Raw genomic sequence first — 13,186 nt, 5'->3', positions numbered from 1 at the left:
TGCCCCAAAGTAGCCCAATTAAGATAAAACCCCAGATAAATGGCCATCCCTTGGCATGGAGGAATCTGCAGTGGAAAAGCTCCACCAATATGCCTAAACTTGGCATTTCACCACAGTAACTGATCACAACCCTTTCCTGGATCTCTTCAAGGAAGACAAGGCAATGCCTCCAATTGTATCAACTTCGATTCAATGCTGGGGACTGCTAATGAGGTGCCTGTGAATATACCTTGAAACATCATCCAGAGAGACATATAGCCAATGCAGATACCTTGAGGCACCTGCCGCTACTCACCAGCCCATTGTTACTCCCAAAGATGGATGAAGTCATCATGATTTTGGACTTCTACCAGTATCTGCCAAGCAATTCTGGGCTTGGACTCAAAAGGAACCTACATCAGTGAGGCTGTCATATCATTCAAAATGGTGGATCGCAAGGATGTGCTGTGAAAGAGTTGAAACCCTAACTCTCAAAAATATATGGAGTTGAGACCAAAAGCTGGGTGGTGGCGATGTATCCAGGCCAGAAACAAATACTCCAAGGATTGCACAATGGCCACCCAGGAACATTTAAAATTAAGATTAAAATGAGCTATGTTCAATAGCCTGGGATAAATACAGGCATTGAAAACCTGTTCAAGCAGTAGAAAATTTGCCAGGAAATTTTGAAGACTCCATCAGCAGCCTCACTGCATCCAGGGTAATGGCCAGGGAACCCTAGGTGGAAGGACATGCAGATTTTGCATTGCAATTTATGGGCTCTACATTCTTAATCTTTATCAACACCCATTCAAAATGGATCGATATGCACTGAATGGCCTCTACTACCTCTTACAACACCTTGGAAAAACTCTGCCAATCTTTTAGAACACATTGTATACCCAAGATCCTAGTAATACAATGGGTAGTTTCAGATCTTTACGAAGACAAATGGGGAAAGGCACATTTGCACAGTACCCTATCACCCAACCTCAAACAGTCTGGCTGAGTGGGCCATCCAGGATTCAAAAATAGGATGAGAAAGCAAACTACAGCTTCTTTGGAAACAAAGCTTGCACATTTCCTCTTCAATTATAGGACAACACTATATATAACAATGGGAGTAGGCCCGGCAGAACTATTGATGGCCTGGAGGAAGAACGCCTCATCTTTCGCCTCGGAACATTCAACCCCAGAGCATCAATGTGGACTTCAACAGTTTCCTCATTTCCCCTTCCCCCACCTCACCCAAGTTCCAAACTTCCAGCTCAGCACTGTCCCCATGATTTGTCCGGACTTGTCCTACCTGCCTACCACTCCACCCTCTCCTCCCTGACCTATCACCTTCATCCCCTCCCCCACTCACCTATTGTACTCTATGCTACTTTCTCCCCATCCCCACCCTCCCCTAGCTTATCTCTCCACGCTTCAGGCTCATTGCCTTTATTCCTGATGAAGGGCTTTTGCCCGAAACGTTGATTTCGCTGCACTTTGGATGCTGCCTGAACTGCTGTGCTCTTCCAGCACAACCAATCCAGAATCTGGTTTCCAGCATCTGCAGTCATTGTTTTTACCTTATTGATGGCCTTCAGCCTAGGCTTAGCCTGACTTTCCAAAACTTGGGGACAAGATTGAATTAAAATTAGAAGCCTAAAAGTAAAAGGGCCATGATTGGCATAGGCCAGAGAGAGATGCTAAACTGAGAGATACAGTCCAAGTAAGTAATAGCTTCAGTGTCAGTTCTCCATGGATTCTCTGAGTTATCCTTAAATTAATGGTACCAGTATCATATGTGGTTAAGGGCTTCCTGGGCAAAGGCAAGGGTGGAGGGGCTTACCTCCTGATCAACACCTCCTGGTGCTCAGACATGACGACCCTGATGAGTTACTGCTCCCTGGATCTAGAATATCTGACGGTGAAGTGTCATCCCTACTACCTGCAGGGGGAATTTACTTCTGCTATCCTGACAGCAGTTTATATCCCATCCCATGCACAAGTGAAGAGAATAACTAATGAAATATACAGTGATACAAGTAACCTTGAAATGGAATACTCTGCAGGCTTGTTCATCGTAAGTGACTTCAACATGTCAATCTCAAAACTGTGTTATAAAATAATGCCAATATGTTTCCCCTCCCACCAGAAGGCATAATTATTCTGGACCATTTCTACACAACCATCAAAGAGGCCTACCATTCCATTCTCCACCTACATTTTGATAAATTGGACCACAAGGCCATGCTCCTTCTCCCAGCTTACTAGTAGAAACCTGAAGTATGAGAATTCTGTACAGAAAGTCGTAAAATGCTAATCTGTGCTCTCAGACAAACTCCTATTTCACTGCTTGCAGTCAGCAGACTGGTCCATATTCAAGAACACAGTGACCAACCTTAATGAGTATTTCACTACCATCACAGACATCATTATCTCAGGTACAGACAGCAAAGATCAAGTAAGTCGCTATAAGAGTATAGAGAAGGAAATCAAGAGGGCAAAAAGGGGACATGAGTTAGTTTTGGCAAATGGGTGAGGAGAATCCAAAGTAATTCTACAAATACATGAAGGACAAAAAGGTAACTAGGGAGAGAATGGAGCCGCTTAAAGATCAACAAGGCCATCTATGTGTGGAACCGCAGAAGATGGGGGAGATACTGAATGAGTATTTTGCATCAGTATTCATTTTGGAGAAGGATATGGAAGAACGAGAATGTGGAGAAATAAATGGCAACAATTTGAAAAATGTCCATATTACAGAGGAGGATGTGCTGAACATCTTAAAACACATAAAGGTGGATAAATCCCCGAGACGCCATGATCAGGTGTGTTCTAGAACTCTGTGGGAAGCTAGGGAAGTGATTGCTGGATTTCTTTATGAGATATTTCTATCATCGATAGACACAGGTAAAGTGCTGGAAGACTTCAGGTTGGCTAACGTGATGCCACTATTTAAGAAAGGTGGTAAGGAAATGCCAGGGAACTAGAGACTAGTGAGCCTGACATCAGTGGTGAGCAAGTTGTTGGAGGAAATCCTGAAGGACAGGATTTACATGTATTCAAAAAGGCAAGGACTGATTAGGGAGAATCAACATGGCTTTGTATGTCACTAACTTGATTGAGTTTTTTGAAGTAAATAAAAGGATTGATGAGGGCAGAGCAGTGGACATGTTCTATATGGACTTCAGTAAGGCATTTGACAAGGTTGCTTATGGTCGACTGGTTAGCAAGGTTAGACCACACAGAATAGAGGGAGAATTAAGTATTTGGATACAGAAGTGTCTTGAAGGCAGATGCTTGTGACCACTGGTGTGCTACAAAGATTGGTGCTGGGTCCACTGCTGTTCATCATTTATACAAATGATCTGGATGTGAACATGGGAGGTGATTAGATTAGATTACTTACAGTGTGGAAACAGGCCCTTCGGGCCAACAAGTCCACACCGACCCGCCACCCACCCATACCCCTACATTTACCCCTTACCAAACACTACGGGCAATTTAGCATGGCCAATTCACCTGACCCTTTGGACTGTGGGAGGAAACCGGAGCACCCGGAGGAAACCCACGCAGATACGGGGAGAACGTGCAAACTCCACACAGTCAGTCGCCTGAGTCGGGAATTGAACCCGGGTCTCAGGCGCTGTGAGACAGCAGTGCTAACCACTGTGCCACCGTGCCGCCCACTAACTTGATTGAGTTTTTTTGAAGAAGTAACTAAGAAGATTGATACAAGGTATGACTCGTAAGTTTGCAGATGATGCCAAAGTTGGAGGCGGAGTGGCAGTGAAGAAGGTTATCTTAGACTACATTGGGATCTTGATCAGATGGGCCAATGGGCCAAGGAGTGGCAGATGGAGTTTAATTTAGATAAATGTGAGGTGCTGCATTTTGGAAAGACAAATCAGGGCAGGGCTTATACACTTAATGGTAAGGTCCTGGGGAGTTTTGCTGAACAAAGAGACCTTGGATGCAGGATCATAGTTCCTTGAAAGTGGCATCACAAGTAGATAGGATAGTGAGGAAGGCGTTTGGTATGCTTGCCTTTATTGGTTCGTGCATTGAGTATAGGAGGTGGGAAGTCACATTGCAGCTGTACAGGACATTAGTTCAGCCACAATTGAAATACTGTGAGCAGTTCTGGTGTCCCTTCAAGGATGTTGTGAAACTTAAAAGGACTCAAAAAGATTTACAAGGATGTTGCCAGGATTGGAGGGTTTGAGCTATAGGGACTGCCTGAATAGGCTAGTGATATTTTCCCTGGAGCATCGGAGCCTGAGGGGCGATCTTATATAAGTTTATAACATCTAAGAGGGGTATGGATAGGGTAAAAAGATAAGGTATTTTACCCCGAGGTGGGGAAATCCAAAACTAGAGGGCATTGGTTTAAGGTGAGAGGCGAATGATTTAAAAGGAAGCAAAGGGGCAACTTTTTCATACAAAAAGTGGTGAACGTATGGAATGAGCTGCCAGAAGAAGTGGTGGAGGCTTGTACAATTACAATATTTAAAAGGCATCTGGATTGGTATATTAGAAAAGATTTAGAGGGATATAGGCCAAATGTTAGCAAATGGGACAAGATACTTAGGACATTTGGTCAGCATGGACAATATGGACTAAAGGATCTATTTCTGTGCTGTATATCTCTGTATTAGCAAATATACAGAGTGCTCTGTGCCACATAAATTAATCTGAATGTCCCCCAATTGGAAACCATGGAGGGAGTGGAAGATCCACTCCCTACTGAAGTCTAGGTCTGAAGCGTTCAGGTCAGGCGACCTTGACCTATACTGGAATTTTAGGTATGATCTTCACAAAGCCGTCAGGGATGCCAAGAGACAATACCAGACAAGAGTCCTAGATTAATAACATGAACACTGTTCATAACTGTGGCAAGTCTTATACCGCCCAAATGTAATAGTTGGGTGGGCTTCTGTAATTGTTTTGACGGTTTGGTCATGAGCAACGTATGAAGTTGAGGATTATCAAATCAACCATGATCCTGCTGAACGGCCGAGCAGACTCGATGGCCAAATGGTCTAGTCTGCTCCTCTTCTAAGGTTCAAATGAATTCTGATAAAAGGTCAACGACCTAAAATGTTAGCTCTGTTTTTTACCTCTGGATAACTGCTGTGGGGGTATTACTAGCAGAGAGACAGTATTTTGACAACCACCTGATGAAGGAGCAGCGCTCCGGTAGCTACTGCTTCCAACTCAACCTGTTGGACTATAACCTGGTGTTGCGTGACTTTTAACTTTGTACACCCCAGTCCAACACCAGCATCTCCAAATCAGATTTTGAAATTGGCTTTGAAAACACAAGGGTGCCCTTTGGCAGCACGCAGGGACAAATAACATGAATAATAATATCTGAATAATAAGGTGTGAAGCAGCACACTAGCCGGAGTTCCCTCAGTGTCAGTTTCCCGGCCGAGGGATACTTCATGTACCTGGTCTGCAACAATGAGCCACCAACTGATGCTGAGCCCTGGTACCGGAGGTGACGTCACAAAGGGGCAGGCGGGACCCTCGCGGTGATTGACAGCCGGATCGGTTTCCAAGGAAGTGGCGTCAGGCGGCGGAGGAGAGGGAGCGGACGGTCGGGAGCCGCTGCTTCAATCTCGCTAGTCGCCGGGAGAGGAACTGGGGGAAGGGCCGAACTACCGGTCAGCCGCAGGTTTGTGTTTCGATAGTGGACCGTTCGAACGCGGGAAGCAGCCAGCCAGCGAAATAAGGGAAGAGAGGGGGAGAAGAGCCCTCCCCAGAGGCTGGAGGTCCTGACTGCCGGAAATTATCCGCTGTGCCCTGTCGGTCTGTCCCTCTTCCTCAACCTGACAGGCTGAAGACCGCAAGAGCAATCAAGGGAGGCTCTCTCAGCCGCCCATCCCACTCCCCTAGGACTTGTTTTGTTGGATTTTGTCTAACTGACAGTTACCCCGACGAAATGCATTTTTACTAATCACATTGACAACCCTGATTTGTCACCCTGCTTCAGGATTATTGACTGTGCTTAAAACAAATCTGTTCATCTTTAATGTGTCACGATTTAATGGAGGGAGGGGAGCAGACGTGACCCGTTTCAAAATCAGTTTTCTTTTTGCCTAAAACAAAAATCAAAAGCTCAGAACGGCAGTTAGGTTTCATGGCTGCTTAAACCGATGAAGACTTGGCCGTAGCTGAGATGTGGGGTGGCAGTGTGCGTGTGTCACTGTCAGTCAGATCCCGTAAATGAGCTGTGTCTTATCTCCTTCGACAGGGCATTAAAGAAGATGGCATTCAGCAAAGGATATCGTATCTATCACAAACTGGATCCACCACCCAGTCCTTACAGTGTGATAGTAGAAACCCGAAACCGGGAGGATTGTCTGCTGTTTGAGTCTAGGGCTGTGGCTGTTCTCTGTGAGTAATAGATGCGGCTTTCTTCAAGTTCAAGTGATGTCAAATTTCAGTGGAATGATTGTCACCCAGGAACTAGGTTTCACCAATATCTTGATTACTGGTCACGTCCTAGTAACTGCTATTGTGATTAACAACAATTAAGTCGTCGTCTAGAATTTCGTGAGCCTGACTTTATAATTAAAGAAGCCTTTGTCCTTCTCAGACATCAGTAGGTGGATTAGTAATTGTTCAATTCCTTCAGATCATGCAGTTTGTCTGTCTTATGTATACTTTCTCGCTGTTGATTAAATACATTGTTGAAACTCTTAAAATAAATTATACTTCAGGCATAACTATTTTAATGCAAATCAGTCCTCATGAAGGAATAATCTTGTCTGTAGTAAGAACTTGAAAAGCACAGAAGTTTTTCACCTTGTCATCTTTGGAGGATTAGTGTGGATTTGATGGGCCAAATGGCCTGCATCCACACTATAGGGATTCTAGATTCTAATAGTGTAAACGACTTGTTTCACAGAACAAATATCTGACTGTCTCTGTCTGTCTGTCTGTCATTTCACTCTTGATTTGGATGGAGGTGCAGAGAAATGGATGACTGATGATGGCAATGGAATGGATTCAGGTGAAATTTAAACCATCTGATCCCACAGTCAGCATATCTTGAACAGCACTGCAGCAGCAAAGAGCAATTAATTCATCCCTCCTTCAACCTGGATGTGACAGGAATAGAAATGAGATTTGTACTTGGGTAGTCTGAGGTGTAAGAATGATGTTTTATTTGTGCAACATGGTCCTCCAGTCAATGTGTCTGTTCATATTGTAACTTGAGGTAAAGCAAGGTTAGGAATATCTTAAGAACAGAGCTTCTGAGAATAGCGTAGTCATTGCTAAATGAAGCTTTTGTCCAAAGATTGCACTGTTGTCAGCATTATGTAGAGTATTTCTTCTTACACGCAAAATTTAAACTTTTTTAAAAGTTTAAAGTGATTTGTTTTGGTACAAATAATGAGGAAATGCAATTTCCTAAATATTAAAAGGTACAGGTTTAAAAGGGTTTTAGGAATTATAGACCGCAGTCTATAGATGGTCATGATTTGGAGATGTCGGTGTTGGACTGGAGTGGACAGAGTTTAAAAATCTCAACACCAGGTTATAGTCCAACAGGTTTATTTGGAAGCACTAGCTTTCGGAGTGCTGCTCCTTCATCAGGAACTGGTGCTTCCAAATAAACCTGTTGGACTAAACCTGGTGTTGTGATTTTTAACTCAGTGTATAGGTACTCATATCCATTAAATGTGCAGGATAAGTTAAGAAGTCATTTTAAAAAGGCACACAGGGTCCTCAGCTTTTTATCAGGTGCCTGGAGCACTGAAGAAAGGTAGTGATGCTAATCGTTTTTGTGAAATACTGAGTTGGCAGTAGCTGAAGTATTAATGCTCACCTGAGGCACCAAAATTTTTAAGAAGGATATTAAAGGTGTGTGGACGAAGTTTACTAAAATGGTACTAAATGAAAATCTTCAGTTGAATAGTGATACTGGAGAAATGGCCACTTTCCTGATATTAGATGCAGTTAAGCAGAGATTTGATCGAAGTGCAAGATATCTTGATAAACTAAGTAAAGAGAAATAGTTGTTTGTGACAGAAGGGTCAATAATCAAAAAACAGTTATAAAGAGATAGGTTACATGCAGTGATCACTATTTGAAAATATATTGGAAATAATTAATAACTTTCACATTGGAATTAGATAAGTTTTTGGGAAGGAAACATTTACTGGACAATGAGGGACATAGTAGTTTTTGTAAAAAAAAAACAAACTCAGTAATTCTTTCAAGGGCTGTCCTACACATGGTGGGCCAAATACCTTGCATTAGTATCATTGAATATTTTTGAAGTATATGTTGGCTTGAATTGAAACTGTGGGGAACCAGATGGTGTTCTCCAGAATGATTGTCCTCTTTCTCAGGTTACTGCTGATGCTCACTGTGTAGAAATTGCCATTATTTCTACCGGAAGCGAAATGCAGCTTTGTCTGGGCATAGTCAATCTGGGAGCTTGTATGGTTAGATTAGATTACTTAGTGTGGAAACAGGCCCTTCGGCCCAACAAGTCCACACCGACCCGCCGAAGCGCAACCCACCCATACCCCACATTTACCCCTTACCTAACACTACGGGCAATTTAGCATAGCCAAATCACCTGACCCGCACATCTTTGGACTGTGGGAGGAAACCGGAGCACCCGGAGGAAACCCACGCAGACACGGGGAGAACGTGCAAACTCCACACAGTCAGTCGCCTGAGTCGGGAATTGAACCCAGGTCTCAGGCGCTGTGAGACAGCAGTGCTAACCACTGTGCCACCGTGCCGCCCAAAATTTTGAATTTTGAATTCCTGCTGTTGATATTCACACTAATTTGCAAATGTTTTTGACTTGGAAACATTTTTACTCTGCAACATGTTCTTGCTATCCTCCTCCATTTGAGTCATGAAAGTGGTGGTTTGGCCATTCTTACCTGTTCGGCTTTTTTGAGGTCTTACTCCCCTCCAGAGTCAGGTGTTTCAATCGCTTTTCTACAGAAGATTTGTTGTAATGCAGCTGGGTTACTAGAGTGAGGAGAACAAATGCCAAATTCATTTTATACTTCATACCTCATACCTCTTTACTGGACTATGAGAATTTGGAAAGATTTATCATTTCTGGAGCTAGTTAGTAACAAAAAGAGACATTTCTGATAGCGTTGAATGTTTTAGGGAGGCCTTTGTTTGCCTTATCAAGGATTGAATGTACATAATGCTGACACTGGTACAAAGTTAACTTATTACTGTTGTTTTTGTACAGACCTGCTATGCGCTGAAGTTTAACATACAAAAACCTCAATGATTTTAAAATCTATACAATATTTGAAAAGAATGTAGACACGAATATAGTTGGCTGAACCATTTATGCATATAAAAGCTGTATTTTTCACCTCTAGCAAATTCACTGTTCTGCTTTTAATTTAGTTATGTCATTTGCCAAAGTAAATGCTGTGACCTTGTATTTACATTGACTTTCAAGATCACTTTAAAAAAATGATGTAGCCATTCATAGTGGGCCTGGGCTTTTATTTAACAGCAATGTACTAACATGGACAATTTTACTCTGGCAAAGTTAGATCTCATGGAATACAGGGAGAACTAGTCATTTGGATACAGAACTGGTTCAAAGGTAAAAGACAGAGGGTGATGGTGGAGGGTTGTTTTTCAGACTGGAGACCTGTGATCAGTGGAGTGCTACAAGGATCGGTGCTGGGCCTTTTTACATAAATGACTTGGATGCAAGCATAAGAGGTACAGTTAGTAAGTTTGCAGAAAATTGGAGGTGTAGTGGACAGCGAAGAGGGTTACCTCAGATTACAACAGGATCTTGACCAGATGGGCCAATGGGCAAGTGGCAGGTGGAGTTTAATTCAGATAAATGCGAGGTGCTGCATTTTGGGAAAGCAAATCTTAGCAGGACCTATACACTTAATGGTAAGGTCCTAGGAAGTGTTGCTGAACGAAGAGACCTTGGAGTGCAGGTTCATAGCTCCTTGAAAGTGGAATCGCAGGTAGATGGGATATTGAAGAAGGCGTTTGGTATGCTTTCCTTTATTGGTCAGAATATTGAGTACAGGAGTTGGGAGGTCATGTTGCAGCTGGACAGGACACTGGTTAGGCCACTGTTGGAATATTGCATGCAATTCTGGTCTCCTTCCTATCGAAAAGATGTTGTGAAACTTGACAGGGTTCAGAAAAGATTAACAAGGATGTTGCCGGGGTTGGAGGATCTGAGCTATAGGGAGAGGCTGAACAGGCTGGGCTGTTATCCCTGGAGCGTCAGAGGCTGAGGGGTGACCTTATAGAGGTTTACAAAATTTTGCCCGAAATGTCGATTTACCTGCTCCTTGGATGCTGCCTGGCCTGCTGTGCTTTTCCAGCACCACTCTGATCTGAACTCTGGTTTCCAGCATCTGCAGTCCTCTCTTTTTTGCCCTATGGGTTTGATAAGTTGAGGCGCATCTCCTAGATGGCATACATTGCTGTTATGTGTGTCATTGTTTGATGGACTAAATGTAGAAAATGGTTGATGGAGTGCTGATCGAGCAGACTGCTTTGACCTGGATACTGTCTAACATGAGTGCAATTAGGGTTGCAGTCTTTGGCCTGATTTGAGTATTCTGTCACCCGAATGATTTGAGTCTTGCTAATAGTAGGTAGGGTAGTAGTAGACTGGAAGCAGTGCCTAGCAGGGAAGACAGTAGAACAAAAATGGCAAGAGTTTGTGGGTATAATTGAGGACACTGTACAGAGGTTCATCCCCAAGAAAAGAGAGATTATCCGGGGAGGGATTAGACAGCCATGGCTGACAAAGGAAGTCAGGAGATGTATTAAAGAAAAAGAGAGATCCTATAAAGTGGCCAAGAGCAATGGGAAATCAGAAGATTGGGAAGGCTACAAAAACAAACAGAGGATAACAGAGAAAGAAATAAGGAAGGAGAGGATCAAATATGAAGGTAGGCTAGCCAGTAATATTATAAATGATAGTAAAAGTTTCTTTCAATACGTAAGAAACAAATGACAGGCAAAAGTAGACATTGGGCCACTTCAAACTGATGCTGGAAGCCTAGTGATGGGAGATAAGGAAATAGCAGGAGAACTTAATAAGTCTTTTGTGTCAATCTTCACAGTGGAAGACATGAGTAATATCCCAACAATTAAAGGGAGTCAGGGGGCTGAGTTGAGTATGGTTGCCATTACAAAAGAGAAAGTGCTAGAAAAGCTAAGAGGCCTTAAAATTGATAAATCTCCTGGCCCCAATGGGATACATCCTAGAGTTCTGAGAGAGGTACCTGAGGAAATAGCAAAGGCGTTGGTTGAGATCTTTCAAAAGTCACTGAAGTGAGGGAAAGTCCTGGATGATTGGAAGATCGCTGTTGTAACCCCCTTGTTCAAGAAAGGATGAAAACAAAAGATGGAAAATTATAGGCCAATTAGCCTAACCTCAGTTGTTGGTAAAATTCTAGAATCCATCATTAAGGATGAGGTTTCTAAATTCTTGGAAGGATGCTGAGCAAGGTGAGGGCCCATGGTGTTCGAGGTGAGCTACTGGTATGGATTGAGGATTGGCTGTCTGACAGAAGGCAGAGAGTTGGGATAAAAGGTTTTTTTTGGAATGGCAGCTGGTGACAAACGGTGTCCCGCAGGGTTCAGTGTTGGGGCCGCATCATTTCACATTATATATTTAATGATCTGGATGAAGGGACTGGGGGCATTCTAGCGAAGTTTGCCGATGATACGAAGTTAGGTGGACAGGCAGGTAGTACTGAAGAAGTGGGAAGGCTGCTGAAGGATCTCGACAGTTTGGGAGAGTGGTCCAGGAAATGGCTGATGGAATTCAACGTGAGCAAATGCAAGGTCTTGCACTTTGGAAAAAAGAATACAAGCAGAGACTACTTTCTAAACGGTGAGAAAATTCGTAAAGCCAAAGTACAAAGGGATCTTGGAGTGCTAGTTGAGGATTCTCTAAAGGTAAACATGCAGGTTGAGTCCGTGATTAAGAAAGCGAATGCAATGTTGTCATTTATCTCAAGAGGGTTGGAATATAAAAGCACCGTTGTGCTACTGAGACTTTATAAAGCTCTGGTTAGGCTCCAATTTGAGTACTGTGTCCAGTTTTGGTCCCCACACCTCAGGAAGGACATACTAGCACTGGAGCGTGTCCAGCAGAGATTCACACGGATGATCCCCGGAATGGTAGGTCTAACATACGAGGAACGGCTGAGGATCCTGGGATTGTATTCATTGGAGTTTAGAAGATTATGGTGGATTTAATAGAAACTTACAAGATAATACATGGCTTGGAAAGGGTAGACGCTAGGAAATTGATTTTGTTAGGCGAGGAGACTAGGACCCGTGGACACAGCCTTAGAATTAGAGGGGGTCAATCCAGAACAGAAATGCGGAGACATTTCTTCAGCCAGAGAGTGGTGGGCCTGTGGAATTCATTGCCGCAGAGTGCAATGGAGGCCGGGACGCTAAATGTTATCAAGGCAGAGATTGATAAATTCTTGATGTCACAAGGAATTAAGGGCTACGGGGAGAATGCTGGTAAGTGGAGTTGAAATGCCCATCAGCCATGATTGAATGGTGGAGTGAACTCGATGGGCTGAATGGCCTTACTTCCACTCCTATGTCTTATGGTCTTATATATTATACAATTTTCTTCCCAGATACAAAACAGATTTGTCATGTTTACTTAAATATGGCAGTATTATCATTGAAAACCCCACCTCTCTTCTCTCCTACCCCAATATATTAATATTCTGAGGGATACCATTGATGAAGGATTAAACTACTTTGGCACATAAATAGACTACAAAAGCAGGTCAGAGGCTTGGAGTTCTGTGGAAAGTTACTCTCAACTTCAGTCCTTAAATCTTGCTTAACATCTACAGGGCACATCATGAGCGAGACAGTATTCTTCACTTGCCTGGAAAAATATAGTTCCAACACCACTTGAAGCTTGATACCATCCGCTGCAATGTTGTTTGGTTGACACCTTATCCAGCACTTTTAACATTCCCTGAACGTACTGCTGATGCACAGTAGCAGCAGTATGTACAATGTACCAAGATGCGCTACAGCAACTGAGGTTCTTTTAAAAGTTTGACTTGGCAATATTTTGTTGTTGGGTTGAACACCTGGAATTACTTTCCTAAAGGATTGTGGGTGTGTCCACACTAAATGTGCTGCAGCAGTTCAGGTAGTCTACTTCCCACCACCTTCTCAAAGG

General features: G+C 43.1%; 1 protein-coding gene across 4 annotated transcripts in view; it reads left to right on the top strand.

Annotated features, from left to right (window-relative positions):
* Positions 1-5,558: 5,558 nt before the first annotated feature.
* The window catches only part of synj1 (synaptojanin 1), a 105,481-nt gene continuing 97,853 nt past the window's right edge, over positions 5,559-13,186 (top strand). For all 4 annotated transcript variants that reach the window (XM_060833725.1, XM_060833723.1, XM_060833724.1 and 1 more), the window contains exons 1-2: positions 5,559-5,650; positions 6,230-6,372. In XM_060833725.1, the coding sequence (XP_060689708.1) occupies positions 6,243-6,372 (130 nt within the window). In that variant the 5' untranslated portion in view covers positions 5,559-5,650; positions 6,230-6,242. The remainder of the gene's footprint in view (positions 5,651-6,229; positions 6,373-13,186) is intronic.

This window comes from Hemiscyllium ocellatum, chromosome 12 (assembly GCF_020745735.1).
Source record: "Hemiscyllium ocellatum isolate sHemOce1 chromosome 12, sHemOce1.pat.X.cur, whole genome shotgun sequence".
NCBI lineage: Eukaryota > Metazoa > Chordata > Chondrichthyes > Orectolobiformes > Hemiscylliidae > Hemiscyllium > Hemiscyllium ocellatum.
This window is presented reverse-complemented; position numbering and strand designations above follow the sequence as displayed.